The sequence below is a fragment of the Dendrobium catenatum genome, unplaced genomic scaffold (assembly GCF_001605985.2).
Source record: "Dendrobium catenatum unplaced genomic scaffold, ASM160598v2 fragScaff_scaffold_1271, whole genome shotgun sequence".
Classification (NCBI taxonomy): Eukaryota; Viridiplantae; Streptophyta; class Magnoliopsida; order Asparagales; family Orchidaceae; genus Dendrobium; species Dendrobium catenatum.
In genome coordinates, this window is record NW_021319733.1 from 355,067 (window position 1) to 382,360 (window position 27,294).

General features: G+C 35.4%; 2 protein-coding genes and 1 long non-coding RNA gene across 4 annotated transcripts in view; 2 read left to right on the top strand and 1 right to left on the bottom strand.

Moving 5' to 3' along the window:
* LOC110100864 (putative uncharacterized protein DDB_G0277003) overlaps window positions 1-16,714 on the top strand; it is a 53,921-nt gene extending 37,207 nt beyond the window's left edge. For both annotated transcript variants that reach the window (XM_020828572.2, XM_020828571.2), the window contains 2 exons: window positions 4,270-4,340; window positions 16,310-16,714. In XM_020828572.2, the coding sequence (XP_020684231.1) occupies window positions 4,270-4,340; window positions 16,310-16,610 (372 nt within the window). In that variant the 3' untranslated portion in view covers window positions 16,611-16,714. The remainder of the gene's footprint in view (window positions 1-4,269; window positions 4,341-16,309) is intronic.
* Window positions 16,715-16,862: 148 nt separating this feature from the next.
* LOC110100866 (germin-like protein 9-3) lies at window positions 16,863-17,616 on the bottom strand. The gene has a single exon (XM_020828575.2). The coding sequence runs from the start codon at window positions 17,500-17,502 to the stop codon at window positions 16,900-16,902; it is 603 nt and encodes a 200-aa protein (XP_020684234.1). The 5' UTR covers window positions 17,503-17,616; the 3' UTR covers window positions 16,863-16,899.
* A 6,207-nt stretch (window positions 17,617-23,823) lies between these two features.
* LOC114580788 lies at window positions 23,824-27,243 on the top strand. Its single transcript, XR_003702351.1, has 2 exons — window positions 23,824-24,514; window positions 26,851-27,243. It is a non-coding gene; the product is annotated as an uncharacterized LOC114580788 (long non-coding RNA).
* The last annotated feature ends 51 nt before the right edge of the window (window positions 27,244-27,294 follow it).

Here is a 27,294-nt window from a genome sequence, read left to right on the forward strand (position 1 = left end):
GTGACAGGTTCCCCTTGTCTTTTTGTTGTTTTGTTATAGTTTAGATGATTTTTGGGTGGCTGAATCTTGTTAGAATCTTGTTAATTAAATTTTTGTTTTGCCACCTTTGTACATGTATGTTGAATGAATTACTAGAATGGCTTATATGAAGATTAGTGGCGTTTGTTTCAATTGTGTTTAAAGTTCATACAATTATACTTTATGTTTTAAAAGTTGTAGAAGTTATGGTTTATTTGCCTGTCCGATCTCGTTCCCGCCTCGTCCATACGAGCTAACCGGGCCGGATCGTGACACAAACCCTGCTCCATCAATAGAAAAATAAAAATGGCTGATGGCTCGCTAAAATTATTACAGGTTAAGAAGTATTTCAATTTCTTCATATTCTCTTTTAGTAATATACAACATGTTTACATCTTGTAGTAAATCTTCTATAAATTCATAAAATAACTAAAAATCACAACTGCAATGTAACATTTTTTTTTCTAATCTCCATGGCTTTGTTTAGGACGACTGTCTTACTGCTTATTAAAATGGCTTTTTAGTACAAAATTTAAAAATTTTGTACTAGAAAGTCAATTTAAGAAGTAGTAAGAGAGCCATCCCAAACGAAGCCTATATCTTTCAGGATCTTACTATGAGGAAGATTGAGCAAGCTAGAGAAAAGAAGTTCTTCTTAAAGACGGAAATTACTTGTCATGTTTCTTCATTTGCACCCGCTATGTAGAAGTTATTTGGAAATTTCATGATAGGCTAGGACATCCCTCTTTCAAAATATTACAATATATATATATTCTCTTTTTTTGACCGTAAACATTGAAAATTTTCATTTTGAGAATTGTAAAATTGTTAAACATCGTGTTATTTTTCTCAAATGTAATTCTAGATCTTCTACTTTATTTTCTAATTGCACACTCAGATATTTTAGATATTTCAAATCGACAACATTTATGGAGCTGGAAGATTTATCAACTTCATTGATAATTACTAATTATCGTCTTTTTCTATAAAATGTATTATCCACCAATCGTTTTGTCCTGACACTCTCCAATAAAATGGAGTGACAGAAAGAAAGATTGGCATCTTCTGAAAGTCACAGAAACTCTTCTCTTCTAGAATCAGTGTTAAAAAGATCTTGGGAAGAAGCAACCATAACTGCTACATATCTAATCAATAGAATGCCCTCAAGAGTAAACTTACTTCAAAATTTCTCTAAATTACCTAACTAAATTCTTTCTTGTAAATAACTTTTTCTCAAAAAATTCTCCCAAAATTTTGGGTGCATTGCCTATGTCCACATACACAAATAATACACGGGTAATTGAATCCTAGAGCTCTTAAATATATCTTCCTTCGGTATTCCTCAACTGAAAAAATGTTATAAGTGTTATCATGCTACCATTAAAAAATTCTTTACATATGTCACTTTTGATGAAAAGCTATATTATTTCAATAAAACTCATATTCAAGTGGAGAACTCTCAACTAGAAGATAAGTTTTATCAAATCTTTATCTTTCATCCTGACGTTCCTATAACACAAACCTTAACAAATCTAGACACTTTTTTCTATCAAGTTTGTGTAAGTAAGAATAAACTCAGCCATGCCCAAAATCTCCTTTAAGTTCAGGACTTGGAACTAGTATCTGGTAATAATGATTAACCCATCACTATATATTCTCCTCTATATCTAATTTCTTATTATACATCTTTTCAAAATTCTCTCTCACCCATTAAACCTTCCTTACAAATATTAGTTCTTAATTCTAATTTATTATAATATCACAAACTCTATTTGAGGCACTTGAAAATAAAAATTGGAAGGGTGTCATGAGAGAGGAGATGAATGCTTTGAACTTGGGAGGTTGTTGAATTACGGAAAGGGAAGAAAATGGTTGGATGCAAATCTATTTTATGTAAAACATAGAATTGGTTGAAGGTTGGATGAGATTAGTAGTAAAAGCATATACTAAGTTATATGGAATTGACTTCCAAGAAAACTTTGCTCCTATTATAAAAATATATACAATATGCATCTTAATTCTCTTGCAGCCAATCATAGATGTTTCATGCAACTGTATGATGTAAATTTTTTTTATATATATAGGGATGTTAAAAATGCCTATATGGATCCACCACCTAGATTTGCAAATTAAAGGCTCTGTATGGCCTTACACAATCTTCGAGAGTACAATTTGATAGATTTACATAAGCCATGAATGAAGTTGGATACAAACAAAGTTAAGGAGATCATACTATCTTCATAAAATGTTCTACTAATGATAAAATCTCAATTCTCATCATATATGTTGATGCATAATTGTTATAGTTGATGATGATAGAGAGAATGAGTCTCTCAGAAAAAAACTTGTTTAGGAATTTGAGATTAAACAGTTAGACAAACTAAAACTTTTTTGAAATATAAGTTGCTCGATCAGAACAAGGAATATTATTTCTCAACAAAAATATGTTATGGACCTTAAAGAAATAAATATGTCTAATTGCAAAGCCTGTGAAATTCAACCGAACAAGGTCAAAAAGTGGTCAAGATGAAAGAAAAAAGAGGGACTATCAAAAATTAATTGAAAAAATGATCTATCTATCTCACCTTTCCAGACTTCACAATTCCAGTGAGTGTCATTAGTGAATTCATGTGTAAAGCTGCTTATATAATCCTTGAATACGTTAAATCAAGTCCTGATAAAAGAATTCCTTATTAAAAGAAGAAAACTTAACAAATTAATGGGTATTATGTTGTAGACTATATAGGATTACTAGCGGATAGTTTTATGAGTGGATACTGTACATTTTTGGGAGAAAATCTCATGATATGGAGGAACACGAAACAAACAGTTAATATCTAACATTAAATATGAATTTAGAGCTATTGCTTAGGGATTTTGCAAGCTTTTGTGGATCAACGCAAAATATTTAAAAATCAAATGACTATAACAATAAATCTGCTATCAATATTGCTCATAATGTTGTACGACATAATCATACCAAACATGTGGAGGTGGATAGACATTTTGTATAAGAGAAACTATAAAGTTGGGTTGGTTTGCACTTCATATGTGCCATCAAAAAATCAACTTGCAAACATTCTCACCATATAGCTTTGCAACCCCTTGTTAAAAAATATTATTAGTAAACTTGGAATGATAAATTTATACCAATCAATTTGAGAAGTGTTGAATGATTGTGGGTCTCTGATCATAGTTGCAACCCAAATAGGATTCCCACCCTCTTCTACAAACAACTAGCCATTGGTGGGAGCCACTAGTCTAGTATCTTGGGAGAGATCCTTGAGCGCACTGATTAGGTGTTCTAATTATTTGATCGATTATGTGTTTTCTCTTCCTCTTCTAGACGACCCCTTTTGGGGACTCCTGTTTTTTTTTTTTTAATGATAGTTTTGATTTATTTTTTTTTGTAAGACTTTTGGAGAAGTAGATATACACTTCCACACTTTGTGTAAAATCAAGTAATAAAATTCAAAGTAGTTTTTTCTACTTTTTCTATAGTTCTGTGTTTTCTACAAGTCATTAGGGATTTTGTTGTTAGTCAGTCAGCATGCTAATTATTCAAATGTTTTTATTTTCTTAAGTCTATCACACTTTAGTGCTATTTAATTGTTCCCATCATCATTTATTTGTATAAATAATACTAATTTCTTACTTTTGAAAAAAGGTTCGCTTATATTGAAATGCATATAAGGTTGATTCTTTTTTTTTTTTCTCAAATTTATTTAGGTGCTGTAAAATTATTTTCACATTTTTTTGATGTCCTGTTTTTTGCTATAACAAAGTTTTTTATGGTAGCTATTTCCCGATTGGTTATTTGGATTAATAAAAACATTGTCAAGTGAATACTTCATTTTTTCTTAAATTTCTTCTGCTGAGATCTCATTGTTTGAATGAATATAAGGTTGATTCTTACTTTTGAAAAGAGGTTCGCTTATATTGAGATGTATATAAGGTTGATTCTTTTATTTTTTTTCTCAAATTTATTTAGGTGCTGTAAATTATTTTCACATTTTTTATGTCCTGTCTTTTGCTATAACAAAACTTTTTATGGTAGCTATTTCCCGATTGGTTATTTGGATTTAATAAAAACATTGTCAAGTGAATACTTTATTTTTTCTTAAATTTCTTCTGCTGAGATCTGATTGTTTGAATGAACATTTTTAGTTCATAGCTATGTGATTTGGATTTGAAATTTGCATTTAATTATCCTGCTTAAACTGCTGAGTTACTTATAGTTGTTGGTTTCAGGTTCACATTCAATATTTGCCATGGGAATATGCAACCGAGATTGAGCTCTCAAAATACAAACATGACTGCGTGTGAGTATCTTGTCACCTTGTCGTGCTCAGATGACATGTTTTTTAGAGAATCATTAGCCAGTTATTATAATTTGAATTGCCTCATGACATTTAATAATTGACATAGATAAACGTGTTAAAAAAAATAGAAAAACCGACCCGTTTATAAAACCGGGTCGGGTTGACCCAAACCCGAATAAATCCGGGTCAGGTCGGGTTCGACCCGTAACCCGAAATTGACAGGTCTAATTTAATAATTGACATAGATAAACGTGTTAAAAAAAATAGATTTAGCGATATTATCAGATTATAGATAATGATGAATTCATAGTTGTTCCTAGGACCTTAATTGATTATTTTTTGAGGAGCATCCCAATAATCATAACATTCATTTTATTGAGCAACATTGGGCAAAATCAACCAACTATTCCCACAACAAGGTAATACAATGCCGTCATAACAAAACTCTCTAATTACAAGAAACAAATATGAGTAGGAATCGGTTTGTATGTATGGGATAATAATACCATTTTAAATGAATGTGCATAAATTGGTCCTTTGGACATATCCATAAATTGGGCCTCGGACATATATGTGCTCTACTTGTGATTGTAATTTAATGATATAATTTTATAGTGAAATCACCTGGTTTGAGGGCATCGGTCATGACCGTTTACCTATGGTATCATTTGGCAGAAAAATCACCGATTAGAGGATACATGCCACAATTTTACTTGTGAGAGATTGTTTGAGAATTTATCATATCGATATGCTCGACAAGACGTTGGTTCTTTGAGAGCTAATATTATTCTCAAATTGATCTCCCTTGATAAATGATTGCGAAGGATGTATGCATTTTGCTTTAAGTTTTCTTGAATATTTTTAGACTTTGACAAATATTGAATTTTTCTAAATTTCATCATAATTTAAGCTTCAAATTTTCCGTAGTTTTCCCCTAAACGGGGAGACGCCGGAAGACTGCCGAAATTTCGGGTGAATATGCTACTGCATTCGGGCCTAATTTGAACTCAAAAGGACAAGGAGTTGGACATTAACATATTAAGTGCAAACTTGAACAAAAGTCTTAAAATCAACTTAAGCAAGAAGAGTGAATTCAAAGGTTTGAACACTTGAACTCATTTTTGATCAAATGAGAACTTGAACTTGCAAATAAACTACAATGAAGACTTGAGCTAGAACAAGGACTTGATTGGAACATTAAGCCGACAAGGCTTGAACTTGAAGAACAACAGAAGACTTGTGGACACGAACTTTTGTCATTGAACTTGAACATGCTTTTGGACTTGAACATTTGAACTCAAGAGGACATAACTTGAACTATAAGGAGAATAATACAATATTCAAAGTAAAGTTATAATTTTTGAGATAGCAAAGTACAAATTAAATGCAGAAGAAAGGTACACAAGACTTGTAGTGAATATAGAGCTTGCAAATATCATCCACTCACCAAATGATGATAAAGTCTCATGTAATCAAATGATATTAGAAGGGTTTTATGTGTAATAAGTATAACAAGTCTTCATGTTCAATGGAATGTGGATATCAAACAAATGTTGAATATTAAGCACCTACATATATTGTAAATCATCTCCAAGGCCAAAAAACTTGCACGATCTATTTATTTGCAAGTGATAAGAAGAGTCAAATGAGGGTTGGTTTGTGGCTAAATCTCAAGGGAAATAGTCCGCCTACTATGAATGACAACTAATGGTTATATATCTCACAAATATATAACAGTTTTCACAAATACTGAAATACATGCAAGCAAATACATTTGTCCCATACAAGCGGAGGGATTTGATATTCAAATGAACAAGCAAGGATTCATATATCTCACTCAGGAGCAATGACCAGGAGATTTATGAATGAATAAGAAAGCCTGCTACAAAGAGCCTTGGATACCACTTGCTACAAAATGGGGTCTCTAATGAATGATATAATTTATTCGTGGGGGAGGTAGAGAGATCTAACTTCTCTATAAGAAACATAGTAAGCACATTAGCCCGCTCATGATTGATGACAATGGCTAAGATGTGAAAGTAACAACTCCCCTACAACTGACACTTGATATCTCATGGATACAAACAACAGCTGTCGCAATTGCTAAAAGATACACAAGCAAATATAACAAATCATCAATCAACATACATGGGGATATTATTGATAAATGCAATCCATTCAGCAGTCTATGTCAATATGCATATAAAAGGTTGACGAATCTACCTACAAATAGCAGTAATAGAGATATTGCATGGATGTTGGATCCTTTACGAGCAACCTAAAATTTGTAATTGATATAGTGATTGTGCTCACAAGTCGTGGTACTGGGTATTTTACAAGTATGATGAATTCTCTTACAAATATGAATGAAGAATGCAACAAAAGGCAGATTCCTACAAGCTGTTGTAGGAAGCCTATTATATACTTAATATGCCATCTATAAGAATGATGCAAGGAAACTACAGTAGATAGCTACATCCATTGGCAAAAGGCAAAAGATTAGTTAGTGCACTACGATCCGCCTGCTGAAAGCAACAAATAGTGCACGACAGTCTACCTGTACGAAGCAGCGAACAACTCTAGTCAAAAGCTGCTACGCCACGCCACCGGATCCGCAACACTCGCACTAGCGGACAGAAGGCGTGTGTAAGCTTTCAAATGAAATATTGTGTATTGTGTGCATTTAAATAGCGATTACCTGCACAAATAAAATATTTCAAAATACCCCTGCACGTGCACTGTAATTTGTATACACATATGTACACTAAAAAGGGTAAAAGCAATCAAGAACCCGCATGGACTCTTAAATTCCCAACCAATTTTCTTATTTTAAATATCAAACTCTTCAATTCCCAACCAATTTTCCAAACATCCAAAGCCGTCAAATTTTCCAAATTTCCAAATCCAATCATTGCTGCTACTATATGTCGGATACCACGTTTACTCTACGTATCTAATTGACGACTAGCCTTAATCGAAAGTTCTCTCTTGTTATCGGGAGGGGTAATTAACTATAGGGGCTTGCGCCTATAGGAAACCAGAACTCAGATCATAAAGTCCTCACAAAAATGAGGGTGAAATCTCAGGGTAGTGTCTTATCTACAAACCCATCTGCCTTCCAAAATTTACCTCGGAACCTATCAGTTAAAACTCCCTTGTCGAATAAAAAGAAAAGCGAGCGGAGGCCGGGGCCTAATTTTCGGAGCCCACATCGGTCATGACCGTTTACCTATGGTATCATTTGGCAGAAAAATCACCGATTAGAGGATACATGCCACAATTTTACTTGTGAGAGATTGTTTGAGAATTTATCATATCGATATGCTCGACAAGACATTGGTTCTTTGGGAGCTAATATTATTCTCAAATTGATCTCCCTTGATAAATGATTGCGAAGGATGTATGCATTTTGCTTTAAGTTTTCTTGAATATTTTTTGACAAATATTGAATTTTTCAAAATTTCATCATAATTTAAGCTTCAAATGACCAAAATTGAAATTTAGGGGCATTTTGAAAATCATTCTCATTCGGTTGAGAAATTCTATCAACTCGGTCATTATTGGGATTTTGAGCACTTTGATTTAATTGCTTGAATATTGTCTACTATGCTCTCGTGCTGATAAAGGATTGGACTCGCAGATTAGCCTTATGAGTTATTTTTATTCATATTTGTCGGATTGTTTGTTTAAAGATTTCATGAACAAGTTTGTTTATAAGAAGAATCATTGAGCTCATTTGTTCGTGAATGAGCTCGTTAATAACCCGAAAACACTCGTTAGATATGATTGTGAACGAGCTCATTTGGTAGGTTGAAAACACTCATTAGATATATTCACGAATAGCTATAGGTAATAGTTGGCTCGATAAGACTTGATAAGACTCGTTTGTTTAAAGCTTGATAAGCACAAAATGAATCGAACATAAATCAAATATGAACATCTATCATTTTAAATGAACTAAACTTAAATAAGCTGATAATAAACGAGCTCAAACATGAACAAGCACTTGCTCATCTCAGCTCGATTCGTTTGTAGCCCTATATAGGTGGAATGACTTTGTGAGTTTGTATTTTATAGTGAATTTCGCTCCAATGCGGCAATAAGGCCTAATGCAAATGCAAGACAACTTATTGTCATTTTGGATTTTTTGTATAGACATTTGTTAGCCGCTCAGGTCTTGTCAATTTAATCCTTGTAACGAGGATCATACTTGAAATATTGGACTTAGAATTCTAAAAATAGGAAGGGCTTCTTGCCTGAGATCTTGTAAAAATGAGTGCTTGAATTTGTACTTAAAAGATGGTATGTGAATTTTCCAAATAGTTGCTCATTTTTTAAAAAGGGTTGCATGATTCTTAGAGCTTGGTGAATTAAAATTTTCTCTTTCTTTTTGTCTGCATAGCATTCTCATAGTTTGTGTTCAAGCATTTTACGCATTTGTCAGAGCATATGGAGACATTTTGACTTTGGAAAAAAAAGTTTGTGAATATTAAAATGATTACAAGTTTTATATAGGAATTGCACGTTTTCTTAAATAAGAGAATTTTAGCTTAATTTATTTTTAGTCTGAGGAAAATTTTGATGTTCAAATTTGAATGTTAGCACATTCATTAGAGCACATGCGAGTTTGTATATTTTTAAAATGAGTTTTTAAAATTTAAAATGTAAGTGAATTTTTAGTTTTATTTTTAACATTTAGTATGCTCGTCGGAGAACATGTTGGTATAATTGATTTTGATGTTTGACGTATCATGCATGTTCTTCGATGCATTTTAACTTTATTTATGTTTTTACACAATGCACCTATGCACTTTTAGTGCATTTGCACAGTGTACTCATAAGTTTTTTTAATGTAATTTTGCCTTTTTTAATGCACCTACGTGATGCACTTGATATGATCGCATGTTTTTCAATGTACTTATGCACTTTTTGATGTATCTACATAGTGCACTTCCACATTTTAGTTTTTTGTGCTTTCGATACACCAAAATAGTTCCTTTGCACGCTTTTTGGTGATTTTACATAGTTTAGTTGCACACATATAGACATCTTTTTCATATTTCTTGTGCATACGTGTGGTACACTTTTTAATGCATTTGCATTGCATGCTTACACATTTTTTGATGCCTTTTTAAGATGCATTTGTGTCTTTTTAGAATGGTGACATATTTCTCATAGCGGCTACTCAAGAAGATTGCATATTTCTTGAGGCAGCTGAATGCTTCTTGAGGCAACTGCACTCGTTACGTTGCACTTGAAGTTGATAATTATATTTTGATGTGTGCAGATTTTAAAATAGAAGGATTTTGTTGTTTGCACAAGCGTTTGCTGCTATAATGCATACATAGTTTCATTTTGTAATTTAAAAAGACGGCTTATATTCTCTTGCATTTATGTGTTGAGGATTTGGTGATATTAATTACGAGTTAGAATCTTTATATGTTTTTATTTTAGCGAGGTGGCTCACATAAGGAATCATCATGCTCTTATAAATAATAGGGGTTAGCTTCTTTGTTTTCACATTCAAACTCACATGCCTCACAGTTTTGAGCGTGGAAGTGCTAAAGGGGAGTTAGGAAATTTTGTTCTTTCTTGTAGGCGAGTTTCTTAAATTCATAGCATATTCCCTATAATTTTGATTGCAATTTAAATCTTGTCTTTTGCGTGACATTGCGTTTGTTGTCCATTATTATTATTATTGTTATAATGTGGCTATATGGCGATATGAGAAGACCTTTCTAGGTATTTCAGATATGTTGATGCTATTTGTTTTGTGAAACGAGCGATGATTGAGGATTTCATGCGATGTCACATCCATTATTCACCATTTTCATTGTGTTCGATCAAGTTGAGCATTAGAGGCCTTTTATGGATAACTTTGATTCTCCGTACGTGTCTGTAAAACCCCTCAGAATTTCATTTTTTTAGTGCAGTTATTATGTACGAACTGACCTTAGTACGGGATGAACTGAAGAAAATTGTGAAAATCTGTATGGTTAGTATGTACGAACTGAGTAAAGTGCAAATTCGTCCGTACGATCCTGAGTTCGTCCGGGATGAATTTTTGCCCGAGAGCATCGTCCAGGGACGAAATCCATCATCGTCTGTACGATCTGTGTCCAGAGAGTTTCGTCCCGGGACGAATGAAAAAATCTTCGGGACGATCGAGTTCATTAAATAGATGATTTGAGATATTTTGAAAAGAGAGAAAAACAGGAGAGAAAGAGAAGGAAAAGGAAGGAAAAAAGCTTGGTTTTGGAGGCCGCGGTATGATTTTTGTCCGACGCCGCTGTTAGAAGAATTGTTTGTCTCGCTGTAAGGACTCCGAATCCTATTTATGATTTCAAAAATTTCGAGTTTTTGTATTTTTCTGCTCAGTTTTGTGTTTCCGTTACCGAAATTCTTGCATATCTTTGTATTGACGAAACTTTTATCGCGTAACTTTTGGTATGTTATATAAACGATGATTTTGCACGATTTGAGTATTTTCTGGAAAATTTTTACAGGGTATTTTGAATTCTGTGGGATTTTTTATCGATTAGAAAATTATTTGGGTGTTGAAAAATATTGCTTCAGTACAAGTAAAGTTTTGAAACATTGTTTTACACGATTTTTGGTAATTTAGTAATTTTCTAAAACTGTGTATTTTGTCTCTGTCTGGGATTTCTGTCGACTGTACGATATTTTAAGGATTTTCTTCGATTGAGTTAAATTTTGTTTGTTGATTTCAATGCATTAATGAGATGTATATGAATGTGGATATATGATTGAATCTACTACTATTATATTACAGAAAGACAAGTAAAGACTGGTTGAACCGTTGGTTGGAGATTGACCTGTACAGGATGGTGGGCCGACAGGCTTTCCTTTAAAAAGGGTTTGGTATTATCCTCTACTAATCACGTGATTACTGAAGGGAGTTATAAGGAGATTACTGTGTTGACGGGCAAGGGTGAAGACTCTATTTACCGAGCCAACGGATTACTAACATCGATACTAACATTGAAAAACGCCTTAATAGCCTGTGATTGTACTTGTTAAGTAAGACTACTGTACTGGAATGCATGTATAAAGTATTGTTCTTATGATTACTTTATGATTTATCGATATTGAATTGGTTTATCGATATTGAATGGATTTATCGATTTCTGTATGAATTTATTGATATCGCCTTTATTGATATTGAATGGTTACTGACAGATTTGTGAGTTTACTATCACTGCACAATTTCATTGATATTGCATACTGTTTACCGATTCTACTACTGATTCACCGATACCACTGATACAGATATCGATACTACTGATTCATTGTACTGATTTTATGGCACGTGATACACGAATACTGACTGATATATGTGATACACTGATACATGTGATATAGAATACGCTTTTACTATATTGCTGTGATTTCAACTATTCTTATCATATATTGATTTGATTGTTTTATGTGATTCCATACCGATTGATATTATTGACCGGAATTGATCTCTCTTGATACTGACTGATATAATTGATTCGATGATTTCTTTATTGATTTGATGCACGTACTGATTCATTGAGCTTTACGGACTTTTATACTGTTTACTGATTCTTCCACTGTCGATTGAGGATTTTACTATTTTGTATTGATATTGTTTGTGCATTGACTACCGTTTCTGTATTGATTACAGCCTCTGTACCGATTTATATTTCGGCATTGACTCAACGATCATGTGCAAGTGACTGATATTGATTTGATTGATTGACATGCATATTGCTTCCGTACCGTGCTTTGATTTCAGTTGTAGGTTTTTGGTGACCTGCTGGGCTTTTTAAGCTCATTATATGCGGTTAATGATTTCAGGTGCAGAGCCTCCCGCGTGAAGCTTCTTTCTGATACTAGTGTAGTTTCGTAGTTTTTGGTTCATGCATTATTTTGTAGCTTGCACGGCTATTGTATATGTTCTTTTGGACGCCACTTGTGGATTGTAAATTTGATATGTCGTAATGTGAATTATATTTTTATATTGTATTTGTTTTCTTTAATGCAACTATTATTTCTGGATGTCTGCATTGATCTGAGCGAGAAGAAAGAATAAGAAGAAAAATATGTCGATGAATCCTTTCATTATAGATGCCTGGGACGTCACAGTGTCAATGTCTTCCTTTCACGAATGAGCGATAGTTAGATGATCACGATTGATATTGAGGTGTTTTGAACTTGTTTTGTGTAATGTTGAATCACTTGGCTACCATTCTTTTAGTGTTAGTTTGAATTGGTTGCGAGACACGTACGGAGGTCAACATCCTCGGAGTTATCTATCACATCTTTTGCAATAATACATTATTATAGTAATTACTCCACCAACATTAATAAAAAAATCCTTTAATACATTTAGTTAGAATAGAGTGAGTAGTAATTCACTTAGCTTTCACCCACTCAAGCTAAAGTCATGAAGCCTAGAGGTGACACCCGAACTTCTGATTTGCCATTCACTTGAACTCTTTATCATTGATTGATTTCTCTAGGCACCATGAGAAATTCTTGATGGTGTCACTCCTTGATTAGGGTCTAGGCTAAAGTCTTCGATGGTGACAATCAATAGAGTCATAATCATGATGCTATGCTTCTACAAGAAAAACTTGCTATGATTCTACTTTTTGGATGCAGGAAAAGCTTGTTAGGATTTTACTTGTGTAATAGCCCACAATACCCTTAAACTGTACTGGGAGTATTACTTACATAAAGATAACAATTTCCTTTTTTATAAACATCTAATACAATTTCTCTTATTGGAAATTCATATAAAACATCCAATCATATATTCTTTGATACATCAACGGAAACAACTAATAAATTAAAACTTCATTAAACATACTTATAGAGTTACTAAGGAAATTCAAATAAAATTAATTTCTAAAATGTTTTCATACCTCACAAGTAGACTCACTAACAAATATGACTTTAACATAAAAAGAAGAATTAACTTGCATCTATTAATATGCAACAATCTTCTATTTTCATTTTCCTGTAACATCAACCAGTAAGAAATTACTGGTGAGCTGCGCGACATTATCGCCATTTAATAACATAGAGGTCTCTTTTGACTATTTAGGGGTCCCTTTTGCCCCATCAACAATACATGCTTTATATTTGGGTCCCTTTTGTCCACCTGATATTACAGTTATGATAACATAAAATTGCCAATCTTTATTAACAGAATATTCAGTAATTCTCATTATCCATAATTCATAATTTCACATTTACATGGCTGTACAAGGGTTGCAAGAACTTAATATGCATTATTTAAATAAAGCACTGAGCCGAATAGATTTACAGCCTACAAGCAATCACTTAGCTGAAAATCTGCTATGCGGAATACTGCTACAGTGCTGCATACACTGTGCCGAACTCTACTCCTCAATCCCCTGTGCCGCAGCTTTCCTCTGGCTGAACAAGGCAACCGACAGTTTCTTTAGGAAATTCTGCACCAAGCCAACCTTTTTTACTCTTGCTTGCTTGCTTGCGGTAATCTTCTTCTCCAACGAACACTGATGAAGGGCTTGCGGAAATCTCCTTCTTTAGCTCTCCTCCAGCAAATATGCAAGCATGGGTGGAGATGTCCACGGTATACAAGATTGGAAAGTGGGCCTGTTGACCTCCATGTATAAACCAAAAGAGAAAGAAAAATAGAAATCCCACGTACAAACCTCATACCCGACGGATCCATGAAATCTGCCGAGACTCTGCCGCAAATCCCCGGAATCCTGTTGAAATCACGCTCGCAGCGCCGATTCATGTCATTTCTCCGCAATTCCTGCTCAAATCCCGCAGCCTCGATCGCTGATTTTTGACGCCTTTAAAAGCCAACCGAGCCCTCTTCATTCGGCTGCTCTTCTCCCCCATTCGCAAATCTCTCACGCTGCCCACGATTCTCCCTGTTTCACTCTTATCCGGTCCGCTTCCTCCCACGACCGAAGCTCTGCCCCAGTCGCACCTCAGGCGACATTCAGCAAGCCGATCCTGAGCTCCTCCCTCTCCCATTCGCAAATCTCCCGATACCTCTTCACTCGACCCCAGCTCCCTGTGCCGGCGAGATACCCGAGCCCTTCCAACCTTATCTCTTCCACGATCGCAAGAGCTCCAAAGCTTCCAATCCCGAACCTAGCCGACCTCCTCCTTCCCGATCTTCACAGAGAGAGAGAAAGAGAGAGAGAGAGAGAGAGAGAGAGAGAGAGAGAGAGAGAGCAATCTTTATTAACTGAATATTCAGTATCCATAATTCATAATTTCACATTTACATGGCTGTACAAGGGTTGCAAGAACTTAATATGCATTACTTAAATAATGCACTGAGCCGAATAGATTTACAGCCTACAAGCAATCACTTAGCTGAAAATCTGCTATGCCGAATACTGCTACAGTGCTGCATACACTGTGCCGAACTCTACTCCTCAATCCCCTGTGCCGCAGCTTTCCTCTGGCTGAACAAGGCAACCGGCAGTTTCTTTAGGAAATTCTGCACCAAGCCAACCTTCCTTACTCTTGCTTGCGGTAATCTTCTTCTCCAACGAACACTGATGAAGGGCTTGCGGAAATCTCCTTCTCTAGCTCTCCTCCAGCAAATATGCAAGCATGGGTGGAGATGTCCACGGTATACAAGATTGGAAAGTGGGCCCCATCCTCTAACCGCTCCCGCCTCTTTGGAAATGCATCCTTTCCAATTTATCAAGTTTTAATTAATTTACTTTAATAATTATCTAAACTAACTTATTATATTTATTTAAACACTAAATAAATTAATTTACACATATATATACCTGAATATTTCTGGTTCTTACAACTTGTTGGAGGGGCCATGCATCTTTGATGGTCATTTGAAATATTCTATGGGCTAGATGGGTCTAATCACTTTGGGGAAGTTTTTTGAGGAGTAAAATTTTCATCCTTCTTGTTGTGTTGGTCAATTGAAAGGGATTCCAGCATAGATCAATCATTTCTTTGAGCCTTTGCATACTCTTACTATTGGGAGGTGTCCTTTGTAGTTATCCAATAAATTGTTCGATTTTATGATCTTTTCTCGCTAGATGTCTATGTGAAGGACGATCTGCTCGGACGAATGTTGATCTTAGCATTTATATACCAGTATTCATAGGCAATAATGACCTCAAAACTAATGGGGTGAGGGTGTACGACTCTTTTATGTTCATTTATTTACGTAATTAAATATTTAAACAAAATCTTAATAACTTGACATGCAACATACATGTTTTTTGTTGTTTAATAATTAGATATATTATTCAAATTATTTATTTAATAATAATTTAGTTTCTTATTTAATGACTTGTGTATCAACTCTCCTAAATTATGCTTATTAAAATGATGCACATTACTGGAGATATTCTACATTTAACTATAGTTTTATGTTTTATTAGCTTCTAACTCTTAGAAATTGGTAGAAATAGTATTAGTAAATTAATAAAGTTAATATACTTAGTTAAGCTTTTGTTTAAATGATCAACTTAGATATACTTAGTTAAGCTTGATTACAGTATGAACTTAACATAAATAAATATAAAATCTTAAATAATATCATGACACTTATATCACATTCAAGTTCAGTTCCAACTAAAAAGAAAAACAAAATAAAGGAGCTTTATTAGTATAAAATACTTTGTAGGTTAAAGTTTTGTTGGGACGACTTTCTTATTGCTTCTTAAAATAGCTTTGTAATACAATTTTTTTTAAGATTTCGTATTAGAAATTTGCTTTTCGAAGTAGTAAGAAAGCCGTGTCAAACGAAGCCTAAGTTTATTTACAAGCTTATGCAAAATTGGCCAAATACTCAGCTGGATCGTTTGCCATCTTGAAACTAAAAAAGATTGACTAATTTATTTTTTTACCTCTTTTAAGGGTGATGAGCATATTTATGTTGTTCTCAGTTAAAAAGCACTAATATGCTGAAATTTTTCTTAATTATCTGCCAGGCTTGGAGCAGACATAATTTATGATCCAAAATGTGTGCCGCATCTAATTCGAGTGCTTTGCATGCTTTTGAAGAGCAAGAGAGATTTCATGTTTGCCGAAGAAACAGAAGCGTCAGTGGCTTATATAGCTACTGTTATTCGAAACAAAGAGACATTCAATTATTTCATTGGAGCAGCTGAGGAAGCTCACCTCTCTATTGTGGACATCACTGAAATTCAGCAACCGTTGAATCTGCTTCCTTACATGCTTTCCTATGATCGTGCAAGCGTTCGTTTATGCAAAATTTCATACCTGTTCTGATTAAATTTGTTAAGTTATCATCACCAAAATAAAGCTGTGACATATTATTAGAAACGGAATATTGCTTCAAGATATCAAGAAATTGTTAAACAACAAAAGCACTAGATTAGATCTTGAATTCATCAATTAAAGCATCATTATTTTGATAATAAAAACACTAAACTTACAATATAAGACAACTTGTTCACCAATAATAATATCTAGAAGCAATGAAATGTGTTGCATTCATTTCATTTGATTACTAATAAGCAAACTGAATAAAGCAGTGGAGGCTGCAGCGACGAAATAATCAGGCAGTGTTGGCCGCAATGATTTTATCTATGGTTCCAACATCGGTCTTAAAGGACTGTGCCAAAAGCCAATCGTAGATACCACTACCGAATAGTGTCTTTGGCAAAGAAATAGTCCCAGCATTGGCACTGCCAAAAGCAGATATGGCGACGGCAGGATATGCGGAGTCCACATTAGCTTGGAAGTGAACAAGTCCCTTAGGGAAAACGAAGACGTCGCCACTATCTAAATACTGAGTATAGAGCTTGTTGTTAGAATCAACAAACCCCACTCTTATTGTTCCCTGTATGACAAGTAAGAGCTCGGCAGAACGAGGGTGAGTGTGCGGTGGATTGAAACCTCGAGGTGCAAATTGGAGAGCCGCAATAGATACGCTTTGTCCAGTGAGGGCTGGAAATTCAGCTTGAGTTAACTTTGTTGCCTGGAAGCCATTACCGTCCTTTGGTCCATTATAGAGGAATTGTCTCAACCCTCGGAAGGTAAAGAAGTTGGCATCTGCTACGGTTCCTGGAGGAACAACGAAGTCAGAGGTGATATCAGGGTCACCAGCATGAGCTGAGAGGATAAATGTAAAAACTGTGGCAACCAATAGGTAAGACATCGTTTGATACTTAAATTATACAGCAAGTTTGGGCATATATAGTCTTTTATGTAGTGGAATGGTAGAAAGCTTCCATGAATTATATGATGTGAATAGATCAAACGGCCAATCAATCACTCAGTAATATTTTATGAATGCATGCAAATCATTTGCTTCTCGACAATTGTCTATGTTTTTTTGTTTTGTGGACTCTGTTTATGAGAGAGTTTTTGTTGGACAATACAAGAGGAAATTCGGAATTGACTTGTTAAAAATGTACAGTTCATTGCTAAAGTGATTTATTTGTTTGAAAGAAGCTGAGGACGATGGAATTAAACTTTGGAATTAAACTTTGTCAAACAGAAGGCTTAGGCTTCCTTTGGAATTGCTTTTTCATTGATTCTTAAAATAGTTTTTTAATATAAAAATTAAAATTTTTATATTAAAAAACTGCTTAAAAAATTTTCTCAGTTTACTTGCATTGCATAATCTCGATATATCAGATGAAATATTTGCCAGCTACAGTCTGCAGTGTTTTATAAGATGGCATTTGGGCACTGGCAATTGCCAGGGCAGTCCAAAGAGCTCATGCTTCACAAAAATCTCGTGTTCAGTCCACATGTAAGCTTATGTTTGATTTTTTTTTTGGTTAAATAGACGTCCTTATATTGAATAGTTATTTTGAGCCCTTTTTTAATGAGCTGAACATAAAAAAAGCCTTATTGTTCATTATTAGCTATATATACGGCTCATGATAGTATAATTTTAGTAGCAATAAACCTAGTGATGAGATTGTGACTTTGGGCAATCAAGTCATTAATAAGAGTATTCGTTTTAAATATATTGGATCTATTGTTCAGAGTGATGGTGAAATTGATGGGGATATTATCAGCATAATTCAAGTTGGATGGTTGAGCTGGAGGAATGCATCGGGCTTATTGTGCAATAGAAAAGTCTCACTCAAACTTAAGAGAAAATTCTATAAGATGGTGGTGAGACCTGCAATGCTTTATGGTGCTGACTGTTGGCCATTAAAAGAGATGCATAATACTAAGTTAAGTGTTGCAGAGATGAGGATGCTTAGGTGGATGAGTGGCTTTACCCTTAGAGATAGGATACGAAATGAGCATATACGTGAAAAGGTTGGAGTAGCTCCAATGGAAGATAAGATTAGAGAGAGTCGCCTTAGATGGTTTGGTCACATTAAACGAAGGCCTTCCGATGACCCAGTTAGGATTTACCCTTAGAGATAGGATACGAAATGAGCATATACGTGAAAAGGTTGGAGTAGCTCCAGTGGAAGATAAGATTAGAGAGAGTCGCCTTAGATGATTTGGTCACATTAAACGAAGGCCTTTTGATGACCCAGTTAGGAAAGTTGAGGTATTAGATTTGACTTATGTTAAGAAAGGTAGAGGTAGACCTAAAAAGACTTGGTTAGAAAATATTTGAAATGATCTTTCTTTATTAGATATAAATGAGAATTTGATTTTTAACCGGACACAATGGCAAAAAAGAATTCATGTAGCCAACCCCACATGGTGGGACAAAGGCTTGATGTTGTTGTAATGTTATACTATTTTAATAGAATGAATTCGTTCAAGAAAAAGAGGTATTTATTCATATTTGTCAGATTGTTTGTTTAAAGATTTCATGAACAAGTTTGTTTATAAGAAGAATTATTTTTTGAGCTCATTTGTTCGTGAATGAGCTTGTTGATAACTCGAAAACACTTGCTAAATATGATTATGAACGGGCTCATTTGGTAGGTTGAAAGCACTCATTAGATATGTTCATGAATAAGATATAGGTAATAGTTGGCTCGATAAGACTCGTTTGTTTAAAACTTGATAAGCACAAAATGAATCGAACATAATTCAAATATGAACATCTATCATTTTAAACAAACAAACTTGAATAAGCTGATAATAAATTAGCTCAAACCTTATGGATCAACATAACATGCTGGTATAATTGTGCGGGCTCCGAAAATTCGGCCCCGACCTCCCTGTCGTGTGATGATCGTTTGTGCCTTTTTTTTAGGCAAGGGAGTTTTAACGGAGTAAGTTCTAGGGTAAATTTTGGAATGCATATGGGTTTGTAGATAAGACACTACCCGGAGATTTTGCCCTCATTTTGCGAGGACTTTTATGATCTGAGTTCTAGTTTCCTATAGGCGCAAGCCCCTATAATTAATTAACCCTCCCGATCACAAGAGAGAACTTTCGATTAAGGCTAGTCGTCAATCAAATGCGTAGAAATACATATTATCTGGCATATAGTAGCAGCATTGATTTGGGATTTGAGAATTTGGAAAGTTCAAAGATTTGATATTTAAAATGGAAATTGCACCATCTTGTACTTAAAGCGGATGGTGGGGGAATGGATGATGGACCCGATCAAGATCCCATGGTTCCGTCGTCCCAGGCCATCGTGGTCCCTGGTCTACTTAGTCAGACCTGACAGAAGGATCCTTGTCGGCAGCCATGGGTTGTTTCGTCCAAGGGGACCTTGTAGACCTGGGATGAATGTTTGTCTTAAGGGGACAAATTTAAATCCACCTTAGCTAACAGAGAGCTTTGTGCCCTATCGATCATATCCTATTGATTCATATCTCAATGATTTGATGCCAATAAGAAGCGTATTGGCTCTGGCCATAACCGGTATATCGTGGTGACATTGGCGGCAAAATCACTCGGTTCAGAGGGCCCCAGGTCGTTATAACTGTTTATCATGCAGTGCCATTTGGCGGCAAAATTACCGGTTAGAGGACACGTACCACGTCCTTATTGGCAGGAGATTGTTTGACAATGGATTCTAGTGATATTTTCGACTAGGTATTTGGCTCTTTGTGAGCTGAAGTTATATTTGAGATTTGTCCACCTCCGCAAACTGTTGCGGAGTGTGGATGAGTTTTTGCTTTAAGCATTAGATGATTTTTTTCAATTTTAAATATCTTTGAATTTTGGGATTGATTTTGGGTTTCTAGAGTAGTTGGGTGAAGTTTGGATTTTGTGTGGACTTTTTGAGAGATTTTTTTTTTAAAAAGGCCTGAAATTAACCCCTCCGGTTGAGATCTTCAATCAATGCAGCCATCTTCGGGGTGTGCATGGGGTCATTTCCTTATTTAGAATTGAACCTTGTCGACCCTATCAATTTGCCGATAGAGGATCGAGTTTTGTAGACTTTATGCCATTGTTTGTGAATTTTTTTTGTTAAAGGCCTAATATGAATGTACAAAATAAATATTTCGGTCAATTTCGTGATCGCATATTTATTTGATATAGGATCGGGCTTCGTAGGCCTTGTACCTTTGTTAGTGAATTCTCTTGATTATAGGCCTTGAAGGCCTAATATAAATGTATTAAAACAAATACACCGGTCCCCACAAACTGTGTATTTATTTGAAGGTTCGAACCCTGTCGACTTCTATAGGTCTGTATAGAAGGATCGGGTTCGAACTTGAATTCACTTATTTACCTGCGCAGCATCCCTAGATGTCACGTGTACCAATAACACGCTCGCCGGGGCCCATGCGGGTGCTTGAGAACTTCATTGATTTGGACGTACCCCTTGTGTACCTATGTGTATACAAACTATAGTGCATGTGCAGGGGTACTTCGAAATATTTTAGTTGTGTGGGTAATCATCATTTAAGTGCACACAACTTTTCATTTGAGATCTATACACGCCTTTTGTCCGCTAGTACGAGTGTTGCGAATCCGGTGATGGTGCGTTATAAATTGTAGACGTGTTCTGTCTGCTTGTATAAGTATTGCAAATCCGGTGGCGGTGCGTTGTAGATTGTAGACGCCTTATGTCTGCTTGTATAAGTGTTGCAGATCCGGTGACGCTTGATGTTATAAGGCATCTCCTCATTTTGATGTCGACTCCCCTTTTCTCATTCACCGGGGGTGACTTCCTTGAAATTCGTGGCCACTGCCTTGAAATAGACTCTTTTCAAGCTCTTTAGTGTAGTAAACTTATCACTTCCGGTATTTGTGGATACCAGAATTATTTTCTTCTTAAGTATAGGATTAAGAAGAGATTTTGGAACACCAGAAAATTTAATTCTAATTTATTCAAGCATCCCTTCCATTATGTTAGGTGTCCTTTTTCGTACATCGGGTTGCCCTTGTACTAGACGTACTTGAAGATCTTGATCACCACTATCGTAGGTGATATCCGTACTTGTGTCTACAATGGTTCATTGTACTTACAATACACTGTTGTTATCCACAAGTATTCATTTGTAGGGAATCGTTGTATCCACTACGACCTCCTGAAAGTGTTTGTAGAAGAGCCATTGTCACCTACATCATATCCACCTTTCACCAATCTCAGGTGTTTTGCTGATTGTACTTATTTACAGGGGACAGGTCTTCTTTTATCATTTACAATGTTGCCCTCTCAATCTACAGGCATTGTTGCTTGTGTTGGAGGTTCTTCATTGATGCATATAGAAGATATTTATATTCTTTATAGTGGACTGATATCATTTGGACCTAGTTAAATATCATTATTCATATGCATTGAAGTTTTGGCTTCCACTTGCTTGCTTGCATGATGACATCGATCATAGAGGTATTGTTGCATTTGTCACTGACCTTTGCCAACAATATTAGCATTATCACCTCGCCAAATCACAATTTATCTTAGGCATTTGATTTATGCTTCATGCATTTCATTTGATGTTCAAACCATAGTCCAGTTCAACATCTAGGTTCATTTCAAGTTTGAATTCTTCATGTCCAAAGTCTTGTTCATCTTATTTGATATCCATATCAAATACAAGACCGAGTCCTTTGCAAGTGTTCATTCAAGTTCTCTACTGTCATATTGAGTTCATCCGGATTTGAGTCTAATGCTTGCAGATCCAGGTTTCACTTGGTGTTGCACAGTTCAAGTTCAAGTGCACAAGTTCTTATTGCCCACATCGTATCCCAGTTTGAGTTCAAAGTACATGTTCAAGTGATTGTCCATGGTCCTATGAAGTTCTTGCAAATTCAATTTCATATTTGAATTGATTTGAATTTGGCTTCAATTTGATTTTATTTCATTTGGGTTTTCCCTTTAGAAATCACTTAGATTTTGTTTAGGTTTAGGTCCACGAGTCCACTATTCATTTGAGTCCAAATTCTATGCTTTTAGTTCAAGTACGAGTCCTCCTTTGTTCTTCATATTTCTGCTCAAATGATGTCTTTAAATTGTTCAAGTCTTGTGCACTTCAGTGAAAATTTTGGCAGCGCCCTAACATATCCCCCGTTTAGGGAAAAGTAGGGGAGCTGGGCCTTCCCACCATGCTACTCGAGCGTGTATGGCAGGTGTCCTTAGACATCACGGCCGTACATCTTTTCATCCCACCACGCTATAAGAGCGTGTATGGGGCCTTCAACCGTACCCGTACAAGAACACAAGTGTGTCTCCCCACCACGCTACAAGAGCGTGTATAGGGCTTACCCACCTCACCATATGCGTCGCACCGGGCTCCCTCCTACCGTGTTAGAAGAGCACGTATAGGTGGTTCTCCGGTCCGCCGCAAATGCCGAGAATGAGATTTTAAAACATCATACCTTGCGTAGCAGTCGTCAGCGGTGTCGATGTCGAGGTCGAGGACCGTTCCCACCACGCTACAAGAGCGTGTATAGGGCTTACCCGCCTCGTTGCACCTATCGCGCCAGATTTTCCCCCACTATGCTACAAGAGCGCGTATAGGGGGTCCACCGGCGCGTCAAGTGTGTCGAGGGCGGGGTTTGGAATGAACAAAGATGGATCCCCTTCTCCCTTCATCTTCTTTTCTTTTTCCTTTTTTTCTCTATTTTTTTTTGGCACATACATTTAATTTATAATTAATTATAAATCAATTATAATTAGTTATATTAAATTTATAACTAATTATATTTAATTTAAAGTTAATTAAATTTAATTTATAATTAATTATAAATTAATTTCAATTAGTTATATTTAGTCTATAACTAATTGCATTTAATTTAAAATTAGTTATAAATTAAAGGAATTTAATTTCTAATTAATTGTAAACTAAATATAATTAATTATATTTAATATTTAATTAGAAATTAATTATAAATCAATTAGGTTTAATTTATAATCAATTAAAAACTAATCATAATTAATTATGTTTAAAATATAATTAATCATATTCAATTTAAAGTTAATTATAAATTAAAGTAATTAACTAATTACAATTGATTAAAATTAATCATAATTAATTACCATTAATAGTAATTAAATATAATTAAATTAAATCAATTATAACTGAGTTAATTAAAAAAGACAGGATTTAATACAAGATATGAGCTGAATTTGGCAACAGAATTTATGCTGGAATTGATCAGGATTTAGATAGGATTTGAACATGATTAGGCTACAATCCTCTGTTTTCCTCTTTGTCTTGCTCTACAGGATTTATTGGATTTGGCCGAATAAGCGCTCGAAAAGAGAAAGTTACCCTTACAGCCGGTGAGCTCCCGTTGTTGCTTTGATCAAAATGTCGTAACTTCCGTTCCAACAGGAAGGAAAGTCGTCGGAGAGGCAAGGTCGAATGCCCACGAAGGACCTGAGGAAGCAGCGAAAGGGAGAAAGTTGCCTCACAGCCGGCGAGCCCTAGTTGCTCCCGACCGAAATGTTGTAACTTCCGATCGGATAAGAGGGGAACGCCGTTGATGGTGCGACGTAGCAAGGAGGTCGACGGTAGGGCTTGAGGAGGCTTCTCTCTCTCTCTCTCTCTTTCTCTCTCTCTCTCTCTCTCTGTGGATCGGAGGTATCGGGAGAAAGAACGGGATCGTGAGTGAGGAAGAAGAAATTCGGGAGGAGTTCGGTTCGTCCGCGAGAGAGAGAGTGACCAACAGCCTCTTTCCTTCAATTTCACGCAAGGCAGCTCGTATAGAATCGTGTAGATAGCGTCGTGGGAGTGGCGACATTGGTCGTGCAACGAGCGGCGTAGGACGTCCGATTCACGAGATTTACGGGATTTCATGGATGTCTTCGACGTGCAAACGACATCATTGTACAGGTATGAGCATGTTTTTGTTATATTTGGTACAGTATACGGGTTAACAAATTGATTTGATGATTTGACGTATCATGCATGTTCTTCGATGATTTTAATTTTAGTTATGGTTTTACACAATGAACCTATACACTTTTAGTGCATTTGCATTGTGTACTAATAAGTTTTTTAATGTATTTTCGCACTTTTTAATGCGCCTATGTGATGCACTTGTATATTTTTGATATATTTGCATGGTATGATCGCATGTTTTCAGTTTACTTATGTACTTTTTGATGTATCAACATAGTGCACTTCCGCATTTTTTAGTGTTGTGTGCTATCGATACACCAAAATAGTTCACTTGCACGCTTTTTGGTGCTTTTACGTAGTGTAGTTTCACACATGTAGACATCTTTTTCATATTTCTTATGCATACGCGTGTTACACTTTTCAATGCATTTGCATTGCATTCTTACACAATTTTTTATGCCTTTTCATGATGCATTTGTCTTTTTAGAATAGTGGCATATTTCTCAGAGCGCATTTTATTGGTGCATTTACATGTTTCTCATGGCAACAACAGGCTACTCAAGACGATTGCATATTTCTTGAGGCAGTTGAATGCTTCTTGAGGCAACCGCACTCGTTGCGTTGCACTTGAATTTGATAATTATATTTTGATGTGTGCATATATAAAAATAGCAGGATTTTGTTGTTTACACAAGCGTTTGCTGCTAGAATGCGTGTTGAGTTTCATTTTGAAATTTAAAAAGACTGCTAACTTTCTCTAGCATTTATGTATTGATAATTCGGTGATATTAATTACGAGTCAGAATCTTTGGTACATTTCAAGGTGTGATCATTTTGTCTTGATATGTTTGTATTTTAGCGAGGTGGCTCACATAAGGAATCTTCCCACTCTTATAAATAATAGGGGTTAGCTTCTTTGTTTTCACATTCAAATTAACTTGCCTCACAATTTTGAGCGTGGAAGTGCTAAAGGGGAGTTAGGAAATTTTGTTCTTTCCTGTATGAATTTCTTAAATTCATAGCATGTTCCCTATAATTTTAATTGCAGTTTAAATCTTGTATTTCGTGTGACGTCGCGTTAGTTGTCTATTATTTTTTTATAATGTGGTTATATGGCGTTATGAGAAGGCATTCTAGATATTTTGGGCATTTCAGATATGTTGATGCTATTTGTTTTGTAAAACGGGCGATGATTGAGGATTTCATGTGATGTCACATCCATTATTCACCATTATCATTGCGTTCGATCAAGTTGAGCGTTAGAGGCATTTTGTGGATAATTTTGATTCTCTGTACGTGCAATGTCTTCGTTTCGCGAATGAGTGATATTCAGATTGTCACGATTGATATTGAGGTGTTTTGAACTTGTTTTGTGTAATGTTGAATCACTTGGTTGCCATTCTTTTAATTGGTTGCGAGACACATACGAAGGTCAACAATCTCAAAGTTATCTATCACATCTTTTGCAACAATATATTATTATAGTAATTACTCCAACATTAATAAAAAAATCTTTTAATAAATTTAGTTAGAATAGAGCGAGCAGTAGTTCACTTAGCTTTCACCCACTCAAGCTAAAGTCATGAAGCCTAGAGGTGACACCCAAACATCTGATTTGCCATTCACTCGAGCTCTTTATCATTGATTGATTTCGCTAGGCTCCTGAAAAATTCTTGAGGGTGTCACTTCCCGATTAGGGTGTAGGCTAAGTCTTGGATGGTGACAATCAATAGAGTCATGATCATGATGCTATGAGTCTACAAGAAAAACTTGCTATGATTCTACTTTTTGGATGCAAGAAAAGCTTGTTAGGATTTTACTTGTTGGAGGGGCCATGCATCTTTGATGGTCATTTGAAATATTCTATGGGCTAGATGGGTCTAATCACTTAGGGGAAGTTTTTTGAGGGGTAAAATTTTCATATTATTATTGGGTTGGTCAATTGAAAGGGATTCCAGCATAGATCAATCATTTATTTGTCCTTCTACATACTCTTACTATTGGGAGCTGTCATTTGTAGTTATCCAATAAATTGTTCAATTTTATGATCTTCTCTCGCTAGATGTCTATGTGAAGGACGATCTGCTCGGACTAATATCGATCTTAGCATTTATATACCTGTATTCATAGGCAATAATGACCTCAAAACTAAGTTTATTTACAAGCTAATGCAAAATTGGCCAAATACTCAGCTGGATCGTTTGCCATCTTGAAACTAAAAAAGATTGACTAATTTATGTTTTTACCTCTTTAAAGGGTGATAAACATATTTATGTTCTCAGTCAAAAAGCACTAATATGCTGAAAATTTTCTTAATTATCCGCCAGGCTTGGAGCAGATATAATTTATGATCCAAAGTGTGTGCGCATCTAATTCGAGTGCTTTGCATGCTTTTGAAGAGCAAGAGAGGTTTCATGTTTGCCGAAGAAACAGAAGCTTCAGTGGCTTATATAGCTACTGTTATCCGAAACAAAGAGACATTCAATTATTTCATTGGAGCAGCTGAGGAAGCTCACCTCTCTGTTGCGGACATCACTGAAATTTAGCAACCGTTGAATCTGCTTCCTTACATGCTTTCCTATGATCGTGCAAGCGTTCGTTTATGCAAAATTTCATACCTGTTCTGATTAAATTTGTTAAGTTTTTATCACCAAAATAAAACTGTGACATATTATTAGAAACGGAATATTGCTTCAAGATATCAAGAAATTGTTAACCAACACAAGCACTAGATTAGATCTTGAATTAAGTCCTTGGACGATCCGACCCAA